Below are 21044 nucleotides of genomic sequence, written 5' to 3'. Positions count from 1 at the left end.
TGAGAGCGCTCTTGTAGGTAGGCATTAGGGTGGTTCCTCGGATAATTTTTTGAAGTGGCTCCGATTGAGCACAAAAGCGTTTGGATGAACTTTGGTGACCAAGTAGGCCTTGAACAAATTGCCAATCTTTGATTGGAAAACACTTGTAGGATATATCCCATGATGGAGATGGGTGTAACATATATAAAACTATTCTTGTTCGGATTACATACGTGCTAATGAATAATATTTTTTCCTTTGCCAAAACTAGAATAAGCGAAAGACTGATTTTTTTGTAACATTGTATTTTTTAATAATTCCGTTACATGTACATATTTCTTATTTTTTGGTACAGTGTCGTAAATTGATCATTTTTCAGAATATATACATACATACCGTTTTAAGTTTTGAAAGTACGTATACGAATCTATATATATATATATATATGTATGCATACACCGTTCGGCAATCTATTTTTTTTTTGAAAACGGTTTAAATTTTTATTCCGTGTCCTTTTTTTTGTGGTTTGTGTTAAGCCTGTGAATAATTATACATTTTCCGTGTGGTACCCGTGGATATTCACATATATATGCATACATATATTGATTCAAGTGTGATATAAAGTTTTTTTTTTTGTCCTGATATAAATCATTATTTTTCATGAGCATTGGTATTTGGCACAATAGCCATAAAATACGTTTTCTTATCTATTTCTTTGTATAAAGTTAAGATATTTTAAATAAATAATATGTTAGATTGAAGTTGAAAAGAAGAAGGATCTAATGGCGTGCTAATTTAATCGACTGGGGTGGGCGAAGATGACATTAGGGTGAGTATGTAGGGTCATTTGGAGCAGAGGAAAAGGGGACTTGCTGCCAGGCAGAAACTCGAGCGGTCCAAGGTAGGGTGGGCTTTCTGCGAGGGGAATGCACGGAAGTCAGATGATGATGATTGTGACATCCGCCCCGCATCAAGGTGGACAAGGGTTAAGGGCCCCGACCTCTCGCCCTGAGCTAGCTGGGGGACATTCCACCTTGATTGCGCAAAGGGGCGGATTCACCTTCTAACAGGTGTACGTGACAATTATTATTAATATGGCGCCCAATCAAAAACATACAAACGGGTTGCTATATGTAATATAGCGCCCAAACACATGAAATTCTTTTTAATACCACATACATACATATATAGGTAGATCAAAAATGTGATTGTTTGGACCTAACAACAGCGTTACTGATTGGAATTGGCGCCCACCAATGAGTACAATTCATTATCGATATTAACATCAATCGACTCAAAATTTGCCAATACTCATTTTAAATTACAAATATATTTCAGTCTTTAAAACATATATATACATTTTGGCGTATACAATCATCGAGTTAAACGGGTCTAGCCGTATGCGACCAACACCCTGTCTCGGTGACTTATTCATGGTGTTTGATCCGAAAATTTAAATGCACCGAGACAGGAGTTGGAAGCAGATGGCAGACCCTAGCAATAGCCCATAGATGGCATAGCCGCATTAGGGTGGCCGACTATTTGCATCTTTTATAATTTACTAAAAATTATTTTTCTTTCATTACAATACAATCAATCTTTTTTTTTGTAGCTTCAGATAAAAGGGAAGTCCTTATTAAGCTTTTTTGTTAATATATTGCTAGGTAATTATGGAAATTATACATTATGACCTCAAGCGGTCAGCTGCATAAAGCTAGTGTTGCATAATGTATACAAATTTTAGAACATATCCACATATTGATTTTTTTTTTTTGAAATACGGAAGTGCATACACCTTCGTAGGAACGTAAGAGTTTGCTCCAATGACTCCTAGCATCAAACAACTTTTTTTTGATAGGCCTGAGCGTCATCTGAACCCACCCAAACCTATAGATGTGAAATTTGAAATTATTAATACTTTTTGGTGGAAACCGTTTGAAGTCAAATATTTTGACATAGAATTTAAATTATAATCTTCTTTGAGGAAACATCGAAATTTTATATTTGAAATTGATCTTCGACAACGAGCGAAATTAAACTACACATTTTTTTTGATATAAACATTTTTTTTTGAAAACAATTGTTGCGACCAGATTTATAATCGAATTGCCTTTTTTTTGCGGAACAAAGTTGAAAAGAGACTCTGGTAGAGGGGTAAAACACGAATCGTATGGGTCGCTTCGAACCTTACAACACCCGATATAAGACTAAACAAATAAATAAATTAAAATCGTCCGGTATGGCGAACTCCCATGACACTACCTTTATAGATCTTTCTGATCGATTCGGAGGCGGCAGCACAGCCGTAGCCGCAGGCGGAGAGGCTAGGCAAGCGAATGCTAATAACGTTTCAGCAGAGCCAAACAAGAACACCGGTACTATTCCGAAAGCGCCGAAGGAGCAATCGCAACCATTACAAGCTCCACCATCGAACTTGAATTTTCCACCACCTACTACTAACATTACTGCCGAACTAAATCGAGCTTCTGTAGGCAACCCTCGTGGGCTTAGGGATGAGTTAGTGCCAATTCTAAAAGAATTGATGGTCGAGGCGAAACAAGCTATTATGACTGAAATTCGCGGGAGTTTACCGGAGTTAACGAGGACAACTCCAAATACAGGTACAGCGTTAGAGCCGTCAAGGGGTAACGATAGGGCACGTAGTCGGAATAATAAGCGACTAAGACATAATTCAAGTATCGAGTCCCGTGATTCTAGGCGTTCCTGTGATTTAGCTACATACGCTAAGACAAATAATCATAACGTGAATAGAAACAACAATCACCCTATGCTCAGGGCAGCAGCCTACACGCGCAATAATCCACCACCGCGACGCCATGCCAGTCGAAGATTTTATATTCCGACTAGAATACTTAAAAGGTCAATACGGTTGTACATGGAATGAAATAATACGCGATTTCCATCGATTGCTGAGCAGCGAAGCACGCGAGTGGTACTGGCTTTATATAAAGTCGCACGGTAGAGTCGATTGGCCAAGCTTACAGCTCGCGCTGCTACGCCAATATTCATCACAACGTACAGACTTCGAAATTTTGAGAGAACTGACGGAGAGGAAGCAAAGACCAGAAGAAAATATAGATGAGTATTTCCACGCGGTTGGTATTTTACGTTCGCGACTTAAAAATCCGATACCAGAATACGAGATAGTACGATTAGTAAAAGGGAACTTGCGGGAATCATTAGCTAAAATGGTCTACCCAATTTCGGCATATTCCCTAGACCAATTACGAATGGAATGCAAGGAGGTCGAGCGATGCTTTCCGCGCCGGGACCGCACGCCGTTGAGTACTTTTACGCCACGCGCACAATATGTGAATGAAATTTATCAATCGGAAGACGATGAGCGTTTTACTCCCGGTGATGAGGGTCAAGTCACCGTGGAGGAAATACGCCATCAATCTTCAAATAAGCAGTCGGGCGTTCGCAGAAACGTTTCGTGCTGGAATTGTGGCGCTGACGGCCATTTCTTCACCGAATGTATGTCGCTTCAGCGGCGCATTTTCTGTTACAAATGTGGCAAACAGGATGTTATTACTTCTAAATGCCCAATGTGTAACCCAGCGGGAAACGCTTTGAGGAACGCGATTGTGACGGGGTAATCGCGCTCCGCCCAAACCTCGTCAAAGTAGACGCGTCAACAAATACAGAACCGTATATAGAATCAGTAATTACAACTGATATTTGCATTTTCAATAAAAACACAAAAACCGTAAAGCCCTCAAAGACAGGAAAGGAAAATACGATATCCTATGAAGAACGACTTAGGAAATACCTCGAAACTCGGGAAAGAATTTTTGCAGAAAGCATTGTTATGGGACGTCGGGCAGTTTCGCGTAAAATTCAGAAGGCAAGGGAACGATTTAAAAAGAGGAAAAAACTCCGACAGAAGGTAGTGGCATCTATTAGGAAAATAAGTACAACAGACCCGCGTGTGTATGCGGATATAGATATAAAGGGCATACAAACACGCGGCTTACTAGATACTGGCGCCTCCGTCAGTATTCTAGGCCGTGGCTGTCGGGAGTTTGTAGAAGGATTAGGAGTTCCTATCGAACGTTATGTGTCTTCTGTCACAACTGCAGGCGGCCGCAGACATAATGTCTTAGGCAAAATAGCTTTACCGGTAAAGTTTAATACAGTGGAACAAAAAATTACATTTTTTTTATGCCCATATCTCGAACAAAAGATCTACCTCGGAGTCGACTTTTGGAGGGCGTTTCAGTTGGCACCTGAAGTTATTACCGTGGATGAAATAGATCTAACAAAAATAGAGCAAGAGTTGGTATCTGATGAAGACAGGAACGAACGTCGGGTTTTACACTGTTTAACGCCAGAGCAGAAAGAACGTTTAGAAAAAGTAGTAAAAGAGTTTAGGACATATGAAGATCACGGGTTAGGACGAACTAGCTTGGAAAAGCATACAATAAAGTTAGTCGACGAAGCAGTACCTATTAAGAAGCGACATTATCCTCTTTCGCCGGCAATGCAAGCCATCATATATGAGGAGGGCGACAAAATGTTGGAGTTGGGCGTTATAGAGGAGAGTGAGAGCCCCTGGAGTAACCGAACGACAGTGGTGAGGAAGCCGGGGAAAAATAGCTTTTGTTTAGACGCTCGTAAACTAAACGCCGTTACTGTAAAAGACGCATACCCCCTACAAAATATAGAGGGGATATTAAGTCGCATTGACGACACACACTTTATAAGTAGCGTCGACCTAAAGTTCGCGTTTTGGCAAATCGAGCTAGACGAAGCTAGTAAACCTTCTACCGCGTTTACCGTGCCTGGACGTCCACTTTACCAATTCGTTACAATGCCATTTGGATTGTGCAATGCGGCCCAAAGACTATGTCGCCTAATGGACCGTGTCATTCCACAAAGACTAAAGTCAAATGTTTTTATCTATTTGGATGACTTATTAATCATCGCTCCTGACTTTGACTCACATCTTCGAATTTTACAAGAAGTCGCCATCTGCTTGAGAGACGCGAACCTTACGATTGGGTTGAAAAAATCGAAATTTTGTTTTAAAGAATTGCCATATTTAGGTTATATAGTAGGAGGCGGGATGTTAAAGACAGATCCTGAGAAGATCAAAGCAATACAGAAAATCCCTGTTCCAAAAACGGTAAAAGATGTGCGCAGTTTCCTCGGAACTGCAGGATGGTATAGGAGATTTATAAAAGATTTCGCCACAATGGCAGCACCTTTGACAGATTCGTTAAAGAAGGGGAAAAAGTTCGAAATGTCTGAAGAAGCAGTGGAAGCATTCAATAGCTTGAAGAGAGCACTCACAAGTGCTCCAGTTCTCAGACACCCTGATTTCTCAAAAAGATTTTTCATACAATGCGATGCATCTGATTATGGTCTGGGTGCAGTACTCTACCAAAAAGAAAGTGATGATGCAGAAAGGCCAATCGCATACTTTTCACAAAAGTTCAACGACTGTCAAAGAAAATATAGTACAACGGAGAAGGAATGTTTTGCGGCGGAGATGGCCGTCAAGAGATTTCGACCATATATCGATCTAATGCCATTCACGATAGTGACTGATCATGCTAGCCTTAAGTGGCTAATGTCTTTGAAAGATTTAAACGGGAGACTAGCTAGGTGGTCATTACAATTACAAGCTTTTAATTTTGAAATATAACACCGTAAAGGTCCAGACAATATAGTGGCCGATACGCTCTCGCGTTGTATAGCAGAGATCACAGAATCTCCAAGAGCAAATATGGATACCGTTGAATTCGAATCGAAGGAATATAAGGAATTAATTAACACGATAGAAAACAATACAGATAGGTTGCCTGATCTAAAGGTAGAAGACGGCATGGTTTTTAAAAAGTTTTTGTCGAAAAACATAGAACTAGAAGAAAATGAATGGAAGTTGTGGGTCCCTGAGGCGTTGACCTCAACTCTCATTGAAAAGGCACATTGCCCAGAAATAGCTGTGCATGGGGGTTTGGCGAAAACGTTGCATCGGCTAAGGAGGTTGTATTATTGGCCTAACATGGTGGGGCAGGTTCGCAACTTCGTGCGGGAATGTCAAACTTGTAAAGAGACAAAACCCTGTAACGCAGTTATGAAGCCAGGGATCGGTACAGAAGTGGTAACAGTCCGGCCATTTCAGAAAATATATATCGACTTCTTAGGCAAATACCCGAGGTCGAAACGCGGCAACTGTTTTAGTTTTATCATTATCGATCATTTTTCAAAGTTCATTTTTTTGAAGGCAATGCGCGAAGCTACCGCGAGCAATGTGGTTAAGTTCTTAACCGAAGAAATTTTTCATAAGTTCGGCGTACCGGAAATCGTACATTCCGATAACGGTAAACAATTTGTATCCAAACAGTTCTCGGAACTATTAGAAACGTACGGGGTTAGACACCTAAAAACAGCTTTTTATTCACCGCAATCGAATGCCGCCGAAAGGGCAAACCAATCGGTGTTAGCTGCGATCAGATCATATTTAGAAAATGACCATAGGGATTGGGATTTATACCTAACCGAGATTGAGTGTTCTCTTCGGAGTGCAGTGCACTCTGCGACAGGAGTGTCGCCATACTTTGCACTCTTCGGATTTAATATGTTCACGAACGGGGCTGATTATGCGCTCGCAAGGAAATTGAGTTGTCCTAATGACAATGAAACGTTTGTACTTGATCATAGTGACAAGCTTAGGTTAATGCGTGAGAAAATAAAAGAGAATTTGCACGAAGCGTATGAGAGTAACGCGGCGCGTTGCAACAAAAGGATCCGCGAAGTACAATTTAAGCCCGGTCAAGAAATTTACAAACGGAACTTTGTACTTAGCGACTTTAAACAAAATGTAAATGCTAAATTTTGTCGCAAGTTCACTAAGTGTCGAATTGCTAAGGCGCTAGGTAACAATATGTACCTCTTAGAGTCGTTGGCAGGGAAGAGTTTAGGGGCCTGGCACGCGAAGGACCTTAAACAATAATCGAGCCCTAAAGAACCTAATTATACAGAACCTTATGCTGAACTTAATACTAACTAATTTAATACTAGTTAACCTAGAACTAAATAGTTTACGGTTAAATAACTTAAAACTACATTATTGCATACTAAATAACTTAATACTAGAAAGCCGCTGCGATAACCTGAAAAGAATACCAAAATGTTATTAAAGGTACATAAAAATATTTCATTACTTGCGTGAATACCATCCCGTCGATGAGGGTCAAGTCGGCGGGAATGGACGTTTCCATAAAACGCTCGTCCCGAAGTTTACCTAAAAAGAGCACATAAAGTAATAGTTCTTATATACACATATTACAAATTTTTTTATACTTCCCGTAACATATGCCCGGCTGAGCTCTCGAGGCAGGAGACGTTGTCAGGATGTGGGTATTCCCCGCGTTGGGCATTGAGAGCACCTTGCCCGCTCGAGTATGGCAGCACGGTAGTAAAGGGCCCAATGCCGGAGCTTCCCAAAGACCAACTGAAAAAGAAATAAAGAAAGAAAAGAAAAACCAATTTCATTACTTTGGGCATATATCACTTATATGAGTGCACAATTTTTTTTGGTGGGTATATGAACCATCGAAATTACAGCAGCCGCATGAAAATATTTCTTTGCAAATTCTCTTGGCGGATACAACATTTTTGAATTCGGCTTTCGGAGTCGTGATCCTGGGCCCAAAGCACATCCTTTGACACCCTCACCGAAATTTTTGGACGCCATTAGCCCTAGACTTTTAGTCTTGGCCAATATTTTGCGGCGCCTACGCATGGCTGCCATAAGCACGAAGGTGGCTCTTCCACAGCCAGTCCTGAGGCAGATAGCAATTTCCGGATGGAAGCACAAAACCTCGTTTCTGTTTTTTTGCTTACTGGCACTAAATCACTGTTAAAATAATTGTATAAAATATTACAATTAATCTCGCGAATAAATAAGCGCTTTTGTGAAAACATAAACAAATAGAAACGTCAGAATAAAAGAAAGCAACAAAATCCCAACAAAAGGAAATTCTTAAAAAGCTCTATTCCAAGGGTTGCCAGATGGTAGCCATATGGTAGCTCCGAACGTGGTGAGTACAGGAAAGGGATGGATATAGGTCATTATGTTTGCGGTTGTGATTAAGGATGATAATAGGAAAACGGCACAAGAAAACGGTGTATCTGCAGGAGGGGTATCTATATAAGGGGGTGTGACTGTAGAAAAGAGATCAGTCCAAAAGTATATTGCACCAATTCGCTTGTGCTGCGCGGTTCGTTGTGGTGTAGAATAAATATCTAAAGTTGTGAGTTAAAAGTAGTTCTCTGTGCGCGGAGTGAGAAATCGATTTTTTTTAAGTTTAAAATTATTTTATAAAAGTTGTTTTATAAGGCTTGTGTCCTTTAAAACAAAAAAAAAAAAAACAAAAAACACATATCGGGTCCGTCGGTAAAATAATTCAACCAACGGCATAATGGATGTGGAATAAATTTTATGAGGGTAAGTGCCAGATTTTTAATTTTTTTAAAGATTTCCTTGTATTAATCCCCTTATTTTTGCGCCATTTTTGGGGTTCACGCAACCCCATTGTCGACCTCGGTCATAAAATTTTCCAGGTTTTAATCCCCGCCATTTTAATTATCTTCTTTTTTTGAAATAATTATCCCTTTTTTTTGTTGCAAAATTTTCTGGATACATTTTAATTGTGTCGGAAAAATGTAACTGCATTTTTTTTCGTCTTTCTGTTTTCATATCCCTAGTTAAAAGCTAAAAATTTCTTCGATAAAAGTAATCCTCGTAATATTGAGCACATATTTTTTTTGCAAGATTTTAGTTTTGGTGCTATCAATTTTGCTATTTTGTTGTTGTCATAAACACCCTAATAAAAACGCGTGAACACCAAAATTGGCGTGAAATACCTCCATTAGCCCATGTAAGTCGAGCTGATTGGTATTTTTCTATTCCTCTAGTGGGAATGCCATCTGGTCACCGCGGATGACGAAAGCTCCAACAGCGCCAGGGAAATTATTTATTACATTTTACCGGACATTTATACTCTTCATGTATGAATTTAAACTGGTCCCTATACCAATCACCTATATTTAAAAAAAAAAAAACTATTCCCATATGTTATCTGGTTCCTGCAAGCAATAGACACCTTTGAAGCAGCGCACTCGAGATCGACGAGGAGAGGAAGTGATAGGAGCAAGGCGTTTTATGTATTGTTATATGTATGTTTTTTGCATAAAAAAAAAAAAAAAATTTTTAAATAATTTGTGAAAGTCAACTTAAAATTTAAGTGGCACCTATAGGGCAGGCACATAAATACACTCCAAACGGGTAATTGTAAGAAAATACGTTTTTTTTTTTGGATCGTGTAGTGGCCAATGAACCCTGCAACAAACCCCTGAACTCCCTTGAGAGCGCTCTTGTAGGTAGGCATTAGGGTGGTTCCTCGGATAATTTTTTGAAGTGGCTCCGATTGAGCACAAAAGCGTTTGGATGAACTTTGGTGACCAAGTAGGCCTTGAACAAATTGCCAATCTTTGATTGGAAAACATTTGTAGGATATATCTCATGATGGAGATGGGTGTAACATATATAAAACTATTCTTGTTCGGATTACATACGTGCTAATGAATAATATTTTTTCCTTTGCCAAAACTAGAATAAGCGAAAGACTGATTTTTTTGTAACATTGTATTTTTTAATAATTCCGTTACATGTACATATTTCTTATTTTTTGGTACAGTGTCGTAAATCGATCATTTTTCAGAATATATACATACTTACCGTTTTAAGTTTTGAAAGTACGTATACGAATCTATATATATATATATATATGTATGCATACACCGTTCGGCAATCTATTTTTTTTTTGAAAACGGTTTAAATTTTTATTCCGTGTCCTTTTTTTTGTGGTTTGTGTTAAGCCTGTGAATAGTTATACATTTTCCGTGTGGTACCCGTGGATATTCACATATATATGCATATATTGATTCAAGTGTGATATAAGTTTTTTTTTTGTCCTGATATAAATCATTATTTTTCATGAGCATTGGTATTTGGCACAATAGCCATAAAATACGTTTTCTTATCTATTTCTTTGTATAAAGTTAAGATATTTTAAATAAATAATATGTTAGATTGAAGTTGAAAAGAAGAAGGATCTAATGGCGTGCTAATTTAATCGACTGGGGTGGGCGAAGATGACATTAGGGTGAGTATGTAGGGTCATTTGGAGCAGAGGAAAAGGGGACTCGCTGCCAGGCAGAAACTCGAGCGGTCCAAGGTAGGGTGGGCTTTCTGCGAGGGGAATGCACGGAAGTCAGATGATGATGATTGTGACATCCGCCCCGCATCAAGGTGGACAAGGGTTAAGGGCCCCGACCTCTCGCCCTGAGCTAGCTGGGGGACATTCCACCTTGATTGCGCAAAGGGGCGGATTCACCTTCTAACAGGTGTACGTGACAATTATTATTAATATGGCGCCCAATCAAAAACATACAAACGGGTTGCTATATGTAATATAGCGCCCAAACACATGAAATTCTTTTTAATACCACATACATACATATATAGGTAGATCAAAAATGTGATTGTTTGGACCTAACAACAGCGTTACTGATTGGAATTGGCGCCCACCAATGAGTACAATTCATTATCGATATTAACATCAATCGACTCAAAATTTGCCAATACTCATTTTAAATTACAAATATATTTCAGTCTTTAAAACATATATATACATTTTGGCGTATACAATCATCGAGTTAAACGGGTCTAGCCGTATGCGACCAACACCCTGTCTCGGTGACTTATTCATGGTGTTTGATCCGAAAATTTAAATGCACCGAGACAGGAGTTGGAAGCAGATGGCAGACCCTAGCAATAGCCCATAGATGGCATAGCCGCATTAGGGTGGCCGACTATTTGCATCTTTTATAATTTACTAAAAATTATTTTTCTTTCATTACAATACAATCAATCTTTTTTTTTGTAGCTTCAGATAAAAGGGAAGTCCTTATTAAGTTTTTTTGTTAATATATTGCTCCGTAATTATGGAAATTATACATTATGACCTCAAGCGGTCAGCTGCATAAAGCTAGTGTTGCATAATGTATACAAATTTTAGAACATATCCACATATTGATTTTTTTTTTTGAAATACGGAAGTGCATACACCTTCGTAGGAACGTAAGAGTTTGCTCCAATGACTCCTAGCATCAAACAACTTTTTTTTGATAGGCCTGAGCGTCATCTGAACCCACCCAAACCTATAGATGTGAAATTTGAAATTATTAATACTTTTTGGTGGAAACCGTTTGAAGTCAAATATTTTGACATAGAATTTAAATTATAATCTTCTTTGAGGAAACATCGAAATTTTATATTTGAAATTGATCTTCGACAACGAGCGAAATTAAACTACACATTTTTTTTTGATATAAACATTTTTTTTTGAAAACAATTGTTGCGACCAGATTTATAATCGAATTGCCTTTTTTTTTGCGTAACAAAGTTGAAAAGAGACTCTGGTAGAGGGGTAAAACACGAATCGTATGGGTCGCTTCGAACCTTACAACACCCGATATAAGACTAAACAAATAAATAAATTAAAATCGTCCGGTATGGCGAACTCCCATGACACTACCTTTATAGATCTTTCTGATCGATTCGGAGGCGGCAGCACAGCCGTAGCCGCAGGCGGAGAGGCTAGGCAAGCGAATGCTAATAACGTTTCAGCAGAGCCAAACAAGAACACCGGTACTATTCCGAAAGCGCCGAAGGAGCAATCGCAACCATTACAAGCTCCACCATCGAACTTGAATTTTCCACCACCTACTACTAACAATACTGCCGAACTAAATCGAGCTTCTGTAGGCAACCCTCGTGGGCTTAGGGATGAGTTAGTGCCAATTCTAAAAGAATTGATGGTCGAGGCGAAACAAGCTATTATGACTGAAATTCGCGAGAGTTTACCGGAGTTAACGAGGACAACTCCAAATACAGGTACAGCGTTAGAGCCGTCAAGGGGTAACGATAGGGCACGTAGTCGGAATAGTAAGCGACTAAGACATAATTCAAGTATCGAGTCCCGTGATTCTAGGCGTTCCTGTGATTTAGCTACATACGCTAAGACAAATAATCATAACGTGAATTGAAACAACAATCACCCTATGCTCAGTGCAGCAGCCTACACGCGCAATAATCCACCACCAGCTCGTCAACCACTTATTGTCGAAGAAAGGGAATCAGCACCTATCCCTGCAGGACGTGAAGAAGCATCAGGAATAAGGGAAAGGGAATTGTCCAGGCCAGACATTAAGCTAGACAAATGGGGACTAGACTTTAAAGGGCACCGCGACGCCATGCCAGTCGAAGATTTTATATTCCGACTAGAATACTTAAAAGGTCAATACGGTTGTACATGGAATGAAATAATACGCGATTTCCATCGATTGCTGAGCAGCGAAGCACGCGAGTGGTACTGGCTTTATATAAAGTCGCACGGTAGAGTCGATTGGCCAAGCTTACAGCTCGCGCTGCTACGCCAATATTCATCACAACGTACAGACTTCGAAATTTTGAGAGAACTGACGGAGAGGAAGCAAAGACCAGAAGAAAATATAGATGAGTATTTCCAAGCGGTTGGTATTTTACGTTCGCGACTTAAAAATCCGATACCAGAATACGAGATAGTACGATTAGTAAAAGGGAACTTGCGGGAATCATTAGCTAAAATGGTCTACCCAATTTCGGCATATTCCCTAGACCAATTACGAATGGAATGCAAGGAGGTCGAGCGATGCTTTCCGCGCCGGGACCGCACGCCGTTGAGTACTTTTACGCCACGCGCACAATATGTGAATGAAATTTATCAATCGGAAGACGATGAGCGTTTTACTCCCGGTGATGAGGGTCAAGTCACCGTGGAGGAAATACGCCATCAATCTTCAAATAAGCAGTCGGGCGTTCGCAGAAACGTTTCGTGCTGGAATTGTGGCGCTGACGGCCATTTCTTCACCGAATGTATGTCGCTTCAGCGGCGCATTTTCTGTTACAAATGTGGCAAACAGGATGTTATTACTTCTAAATGCCCAATGTGTAACCCAGCGGGAAACGCTTTGAGGAACGCGATTGTGACGGGGGAATCGCGCTCCGCCCAAACCTCGTCAAAGTAGACGCGTCAACAAATACAGAACCGTATATAGAATCAGTAATTACAACTGATATTTGCATTTTCAATAAAAACACAAAAACCGTAAAGCCCTCAAAGACAGGAAAGGAAAATACGATATCCTATGAAGAACGACTTAGGAAATACCTCGAAACTCGGGAAAGAATTTTTGCAGAAAGCATTGTTATGGGACGTCGGGCAGTTTCGCGTAAAATTCAGAAGGCAAGGGAACGATTTAAAAAGAGGAAAAAACTCCGACAGAAGGTAGTGGCATCTATTAGGAAAATAAGTACAACAGACCCGCGTGTGTATGCGGATATAGATATTAAGGGCATACAAACACGCGGCTTACTAGATACTGGCGCCTCCGTCAGTATTCTAGGCCGTGGCTGTCGGGAGTTTGTAGAAGGATTAGGAGTTCCTATCGAACGTTATGTGTCTTCTGTCACAACTGCAGGCGGCCGCAGACATAATGTCTTAGGCAAAATAGCTTTACCGGTAAAGTTTAATACAGTGGAACAAAAAATTACATTTTTTTTATGCCCATATCTCGAACAAAAGATCTACCTCGGAGTTGACTTTTGGAGGGCGTTTCAGTTGGCACCTGAAGTTATTACCGTGGATGAAATAGATCTAACAAAAATAGAGCAAGAGTTGGTATCTGATGAAGACAGGAACGAACGTCGGGTTTTACACTGTTTAACGCCAGAGCAGAAAGAACGTTTAGAAAAAGTAGTAAAAGAGTTTAGGACATATGAAGATCACGGGTTAGGACGAACTAGCTTGGAAAAGCATACAATAAAGTTAGTCGACGAAGCAGTACCTATTAAGAAGCGACATTATCCTCTTTCGCCGGCAATGCAAGCCATCATATATGAGGAGGGCGACAAAATGTTGGAGTTGGGCGTTATAGAGGAGAGTGAGAGCCCCTGGAGTAACCGAACGACAGTGGTGAGGAAGCCGGGGAAAAATAGCTTTTGTTTAGACGCTCGTAAACTAAACGCCGTTACTGTAAAAGACGCATACCCCCTACAAAATATAGAGGGGATATTAAGTCGCATTGACGACACACACTTTATAAGTAGCGTCGACCTAAAGTTCGCGTTTTGGCAAATCGAGCTAGACGAAGCTAGTAAACCTTCTACCGCGTTTACCGTGCCTGGACGTCCACTTTACCAATTCGTTACAATGCCATTTGGATTGTGCAATGCGGCCCAAAGACTATGTCGCCTAATGGACCGTGTCATTCCACAAAGACTAAAGTCAAATGTTTTTATCTATTTGGATGACTTATTAATCATCGCTCCTGACTTTGACTCACATCTTCGAATTTTACAAGAAGTCGCCATCTGCTTGAGAGACGCGAACCTTACGATTGGGTTGAAAAAATCGAAATTTTGTTTTAAAGAATTGCCATATTTAGGTTATATAGTAGGAGGCGGGATGTTAAAGACAGATCCTGAGAAGATCAAAGCAATACAGAAAATCCCTCTTCCAAAAACGGTAAAAGATGTGCGCAGTTTCCTCGGAACTGCAGGATGGTATAGGAGATTTATAAAAGATTTCACCACAATGGCAGCACCTTTGACAGATTCGTTAAAGAAGGGGAAAAAGTTCGAAATGTCTGAAGAAGCAGTGGAAGCATTCAATAGCTTGAAGAGAGCACTCACAAGTGCTCCAGTTCTCAGACACCCTGATTTCTCAAAAAGATTTTTCATACAATGCGATGCATCTGATTATGGTCTGGGTGCAGTACTCTACCAAAAAGAAAGTGATGATGCAGTAAGGCCAATCGCATACTTTTCACAAAAGTTCAACGACTGTCAAAGAAAATATAGTACAACGGAGTAGGAATGTTTTGCGGCGGAGATGGCCGTCAAGAGATTTCGACCATATATCGATCTAATGCCATTCACGATAGTGACTGATCATGCTAGCCTTAAGTGGCTAATGTCTTTGAAAGATTTAAACGGGAGACTAGCTAGGTGGTCATTACAATTACAAGCTTTTAATTTTGAAATAGAACACCGTAAAGGTGCAGATAATATAGTGGCCGATACGCTCTCGCGTTGTATAGCAGAGATCACAGAATCTCCAATAGCAAATATGGATACCGTTGAATTCGAATCGAAGGAATATAAGGAATTAATTAACACGATAGAAAACAATACAGATAGGTTGCCTGATCTAAAGGTAGAAGACGGCATGGTTTTTAAAAAGTTTTTGTCGAAAAACATAGAACTAGAAGAAAATGAATGGAAGTTGTGGGTCCCTGAGGCGTTGACCTCAACTCTCATTGAAAAGGCACATTGCCCAGAAATAGCTGCGCATGGGGGTATGGCGAAAACGTTGCATCGGCTAAGGAGGTTGTATTATTGGCCTAACATGGTGGTGCAGGTTCGCAACTTCGTGCGGGAATGTCAAACTTGTAAAGAGACAAAACCCTGTAACGCAGTTATGAAGCCAGGGATCGGTACAGAAGTGGTAACAGTCCGGCCATTTCAGAAAATATATATCGACTTCTTAGGCAAATACCCGAGGTCGAAACGCGGCAACTGTTTTATTTTTATCATTATCGATCATTTTTCAAAGTTCATTTTTTTGAAGGCAATGCGCGAAGCTACCGCGAGCAATGTGGTTAAGTTCTTAACCGAAGAAATTTTTCATAAGTTCGGCGTACCGGAAATCGTACATTCCGATAACGGTAAACAATTTGTATCCAAACAGTTCTCGGAACTATTAGAAACGTACGGGGTTAGACACCCAAAAACAGCTTTTTATTCACCGCAATCGAATGCCGCCGAAAGGGCAAACCAATCGGTGTTAGCTGCGATCAGATCATATTTAGAAAATGACCATAGGGATTGGGATTTATACCTAACCGAGATTGAGTGTTCTCTTCGGAGTGCAGTGCACTCTGCGACAGGAGTGTCGCCATACTTTGCACTCTTCGGATTTAATATGTTCACGAACGGGGCTGATTATGCGCTCGCAAGGAAATTGAGTTGTCCTAATGACAATGAAACGTTTGTACTTGATCATAGTGACAAGCTTAGGTTAATGCGTGAGAAAATAAAAGAGAATTTGCACGAAGCGTATGAGAGTAACGCGGCGCGTTACAACAAAAGGATCCGCGAAGTACAATTTAAGCCCGGTCAAGAAATTTACAAACGGAACTTTGTACTTAGCGACTTTAAACAAAATGTAAATGCTAAATTTTGTCGCAAGTTCACTAAGTGTCGAATTGCTAAGGCGCTAGGTAACAATATGTACCTGTTAGAGTCGTTGGCAGGGAAGAGTTTAGGGGCCTGGCACGCGAAGGACCTTAAACAATAATCGAGCCCTAAAGAACCTAATTATACAGAACCTTATGCTGAACTTAATACTAACTAATTTAATACTAGTTAACCTAGAACTAAATAGTTTACGGTTAAATAACTTAAAACTACATTATTGCATACTAAATAACTTAATACTAGAAAGCCGCTGCGATAACCTGAAAAGAATACCAAAATGTTATTAAAGGTACATAAAAATATTTCATTACTTGCGTGAATACCATCCCGTCGATGAGGGTCAAGTCGGCGTGAATGGACGTTTCCATAAAACGCTCGTCCCGAAGTTTACCTAAAAAGAGCACATCAAGTAATAGTTCTTATATACACATATTACAAATTTTTTTATACTTCCCGTAACATATGCCCGGCTGAGCTCTCGAGGCAGGAGACGTTGTCAGGGTGTGGGTATTCCCCGCGTTGGGCATTGAGCGCACCTTGCCCGCTCGAGTATGGCAGCACGGTAGTAAAGGGCCCAATGCCGGAGCTTCCCAAAGACCAACTGAAAAAGAAATAAAGAAAGAAAAGAAAAACCAATTTCATTACTTTGGGCATATATCACTTATATGAGTGCACAATTTTTTTTGGTGGGTATATGAACCATCGAAATTACAGCAGCCGCATGAAAATATTTCTTTGCAAATTCTCTTGGCGGATACAACATTTTTGAATTCGGCTTTCGGAGTCGTGATCCTGGGCCCAAAGCACATCCTTTGACACCCTCACCGAAATTTTTGGACGCCAGTAGCCCTAGACTTTTAGTCTTGGCCAATATTTTGCGGCGCCTACGCATGGCTGCCATAAGCACGAAGGTGGCTCTTCCACAGCCAGTCCTGAGGCAGATAGCAATTTCCGGATTGGAGCACAAAACCTCGTTTCTGTTTTTTTTGCTTACTGGCACTAAATCACTGTTAAAATAATTGTATAAAACATTACAATTAATCTCGCGAATAAATAAGCGCTTTTGTGAAAACATAAGCAAATAGAAACGTCAGAATAAAAGAAAGCAACAAAATCCCAACAAAAGGAAATTCTTAAAAAGCTCTATTCCAAGGGTTGCCAGATGGTAGCCATATGGTAGCTCCGAGCGTTTTGAGTACAGGAAAGGTATGGATATAGGTCATTATGGTTGCGGTTGTGATTAAGGATGATAGTAGGAAAACGGCACAAGAAAACGGTGTATCTGCAGGAGGGGTATCTATATAAGGGGGTGTGACTGTAGAAAAGAGATCAAACCAAAAGTATATTGCACCAATTCGCTTGTGCTGCGCGGTTCGTTGTGGTGTAGAATAAATATCTAAAGTTGTGAGTTAAAAGTAGTTCCCTGTGCGCGGAGTGAGAAATCGATTTTTTTAAGTTTAAAATTATTTTATAAAAGTTGTTTTATAAGGCTTGTGTCCTTTAAAACAAAAAAAAAAAAAACAAAAAACACATATCGGGTTCGTCGGTAAAATAATTCAACCAACGGCATAATGGATGTGGAATAAATTTTATGAGGGTAAGTGCCAGATTTTTAATTTTTTTTAAAGATTTCCTTGTATTAATCCCCTTATTTTTGCGCCATTTTTGGGGTTCACGCAACCCCATTGTCGACCTCGGTCATAAAATTTTCCAGGTTTTAATCCCCCCCATTTTAATTATCTTCTTTTTTTGAAATAATTATCCCTTTTTTTTTGTTGCAAAATTTTCTGGATACATTTTAATTGTGTCGGAAAAATGTAACTGCATTTTTTTTCGTCTTTCTGGTTTCATATCTCTAGTTAAAAGCTAAAAATTTCTTCGATAAAAAGTAAAAGTAAAGTAATCCTCGTAATATTGAGCACGTATTTTTTTGCAAGATTTTAGTTTTGGTGCTATCAATTTTGCTATTTTGTTGGTGTCATAAACACCCTAATAAAAACGCGTGAACGCCAAAATTGGCGTGAAATACCTCCATTAGCCCATGTAAGTTGAGCTGATTGGTATTTTTCTATTCCTCTAGTGGGAATGCCATCTGGTCACCGCGGATGACGAAAGCTCCAACAGCGCCAGGGAAATTATTTATTACATTTTACCGGACATTTATACTCTTCATGTATGAATTTAAACTGGTCCCTATACCAATCACCTATATTTAAAAAAAAAAAAAAACTATTCCCATATGTTATCTGGTTCCTGCAAGCAATAGACACCTTTGAAGCAGCGCACTCGAGATCGACGAGGAGAGGAAGTGATAGGAGCAAGGCGTTTTATGTATTGTTATATGTATGTTTTTTGCATAAAAAAAAAAAAATTTTTTAAATAATTTGTGAAAGTCAACTTAAAATTTAAGTGGCACCTATAGGGCAGGCACATAAATACACTCCAAACGGGTAATTGTAAGAAAATACGTTTTTTTTTTGTATCGTGCAGTGGCCAATGAACCCTGCAACAAACCCCTGAACTCCCTTGAGAGCGCTCTTGTAGGTAGGCATTAGGGTGGTTCCTCGGATAATTTTTTGAAGTGGCTCCGATTGAGCACAAATGCGTTTGGATGAACTTTGGTGACTAAGTAGGCCTTGAACAAATTGCCAATCTTTGATTGGAAAACACTTGTAGGATATATCCCATGATGGAGATGGGTGTAACATATATAAAACTATTCTTGTTCGGATTACATACATGCTAATGAATAATATTTTTTCCTTTGCCAAAACTAGAATAAGCGAAAGACTGATTTTTTTGTAACATTGTATTTTTTAATAATTCCGTTACATGTACATATTTCTTATTTTTTGGTACAGTGTCGTAAATCGATCATTTTTCAGAATATATACATACATACCGTTTTAAGTTTTGAAAGTACGTATATGAATCTATATATATATATATATATGTATGCATACACCGTTCGGCAATCTATTTTTTTTTGAAAACGGTTTAAATTTTTATTCCGTGTCCTTTTTTTTGTGGTTTGTGTTAAGCCTGTGAATAATTATACATTTTCCGTGTGGTACCCGTGGATATTCACATATATATGCATATATTGATTCAAGTGTGATATACGTTTTTTTTTTTTTGTCCTGATATAAATCATTATTTTTCATGAGCATTGGTATTTGGCTCAATAGCCATAAAATACATTTTCTTATCTATTTCTTTGTATAAAGTTAAGATATTTTAAATAAATAATATGTTAGATTGAAGTTGAAAAGAAGAAGGATCTAATGGCGTGCTAATTTAATCGACTGGGGTGGGCGAAGATGACATTAGGGTGAGTATGTAGGGTCATTTGGAGCAGAGGAAAAGGGGACTCGCTGCCAGGCAGAAACTCGAGCGGTCCAAGGTAGGGTGGGCTTTCTGCGAGGGGAATGCACGGAAGTCAGATGATGATGATTGTGACATCCGCCCCGCATCAAGGTGGATAAGGGTTAAGGGCCCTGACCTCTCGCCCTGAGCTAGCTGGGGGACATTCCACCTTGATTGCGCAAAGGGGCGGATTCACTTCTAACAGGTGTACGTGACATCTTTCAGGATGAAATCCTCAAAGCAGCTGTAATGAAATATGGCAAAAACCAGTGGTCACGTATTGCATCACTGCTGCACCGCAAATCTGCCAAGCAATGTAAGGCACGCTGGTACGAATGGCTTGATCCTAGCATAAAGAAGACAGAATGGTCACGGGAGGAGGACGAAAAGTTTTTACATTTTGCTAAATTAATGCCAACACAATGGCGTACAATTGCGCCGATTATTTCAGAGGGTTAACTGGCACCAATTGTTCACACCAAATTGTTAGGTACAGGATTCGCCACGGGTAGATGAGGTTGGCAATCACAACCCCTTGAATCATTTTGGTCGGCAGGTATGCCGCGGATATATTCTTGGCACTTGTTATTGATGGCTTTTATGATGCCACCAACACAACCTGGACAGACGCCAATGCTCAGTCAACCACCCAAGCCGGGTCAACCCCCAATACCCGGACACGTCCGGACGTCCTGGTTATAATGTATGCTAATACAACTAATAATTTACAAATTTGCTGATGATTATTTTTGTGTTATTTTCTTTAGCAACCACCTGCACCTGTTACTGGTAAATATCAACAGCCGCAACAGTATGATCAAGCCCAGCGCCGTTTAGATCCCGATCAGATGCCAAATCCGATAAGGGTCATCATTGAAAATCAAAACAGCGCTGGTGGTGCTTTTATTACTAATGAACAGGGTTTATTACCACCATTGGTGACCACAAAATATGTGGTAGAAGATCAGGGTAACTCCTCGCCACGTTACGTGAGGTATCGATAATCGAAATTAATGTTTTGTTTGGCAATTACATTGATCTTTCTTCTTTGCAAGTCGTCTTTGTATACCTGCAGCAGCTGATTTATTAAAAACAACAGCTTTGTCCATTACACTTACCGCCTCACCAATGGCACGCACGGTTGAGGGTGAATATGAGCCACCCATTGTAAATTTTGGTGAATTGGGTCCAATTAGATGCAATCGTTTTGAGGCTCAATAGCAACTTGTAGATGCTGGTCGTCGTTTCCAATGTCTAATGTGTAAAGTAACAAGAGATGGTAAAAAAAATCTTTCACTTTTAC

At 39.7% G+C, this 21044-nt stretch overlaps 1 protein-coding gene across 6 annotated transcripts in view; it reads left to right on the top strand.

The window, feature by feature from the left end:
* LOC137244416 (protein transport protein Sec24C-like) overlaps nucleotides 1-21044 on the top strand; it is a 59970-nt gene that overhangs the window by 33359 nt on the left and 5567 nt on the right. For 5 of the 6 annotated variants that reach the window (XM_067773401.1, XM_067773399.1, XM_067773397.1 and 2 more), the window contains exons 1-3: nucleotides 17488-17972; nucleotides 20509-20735; nucleotides 20797-21020. In XM_067773401.1, coding sequence (XP_067629502.1) covers nucleotides 17967-17972; nucleotides 20509-20735; nucleotides 20797-20962 — 399 coding nt within the window. In that variant the 5' untranslated portion in view covers nucleotides 17488-17966 and the 3' untranslated portion in view covers nucleotides 20963-21020. Of the gene's footprint in view, nucleotides 1-17487; nucleotides 17973-19966; nucleotides 20445-20508; nucleotides 20736-20796; nucleotides 21021-21044 lie in introns of those variants that run through there. The other variant, XR_010950974.1, reaches the window with a different exon arrangement.

This window comes from Eurosta solidaginis, chromosome 3 (assembly GCF_040869045.1).
Source record: "Eurosta solidaginis isolate ZX-2024a chromosome 3, ASM4086904v1, whole genome shotgun sequence".
Taxonomy (NCBI): domain Eukaryota; kingdom Metazoa; phylum Arthropoda; class Insecta; order Diptera; family Tephritidae; genus Eurosta; species Eurosta solidaginis.
Note: the sequence above shows the minus strand (reverse complement) of the source record. Positions and strands in the feature narration are given on the sequence as shown.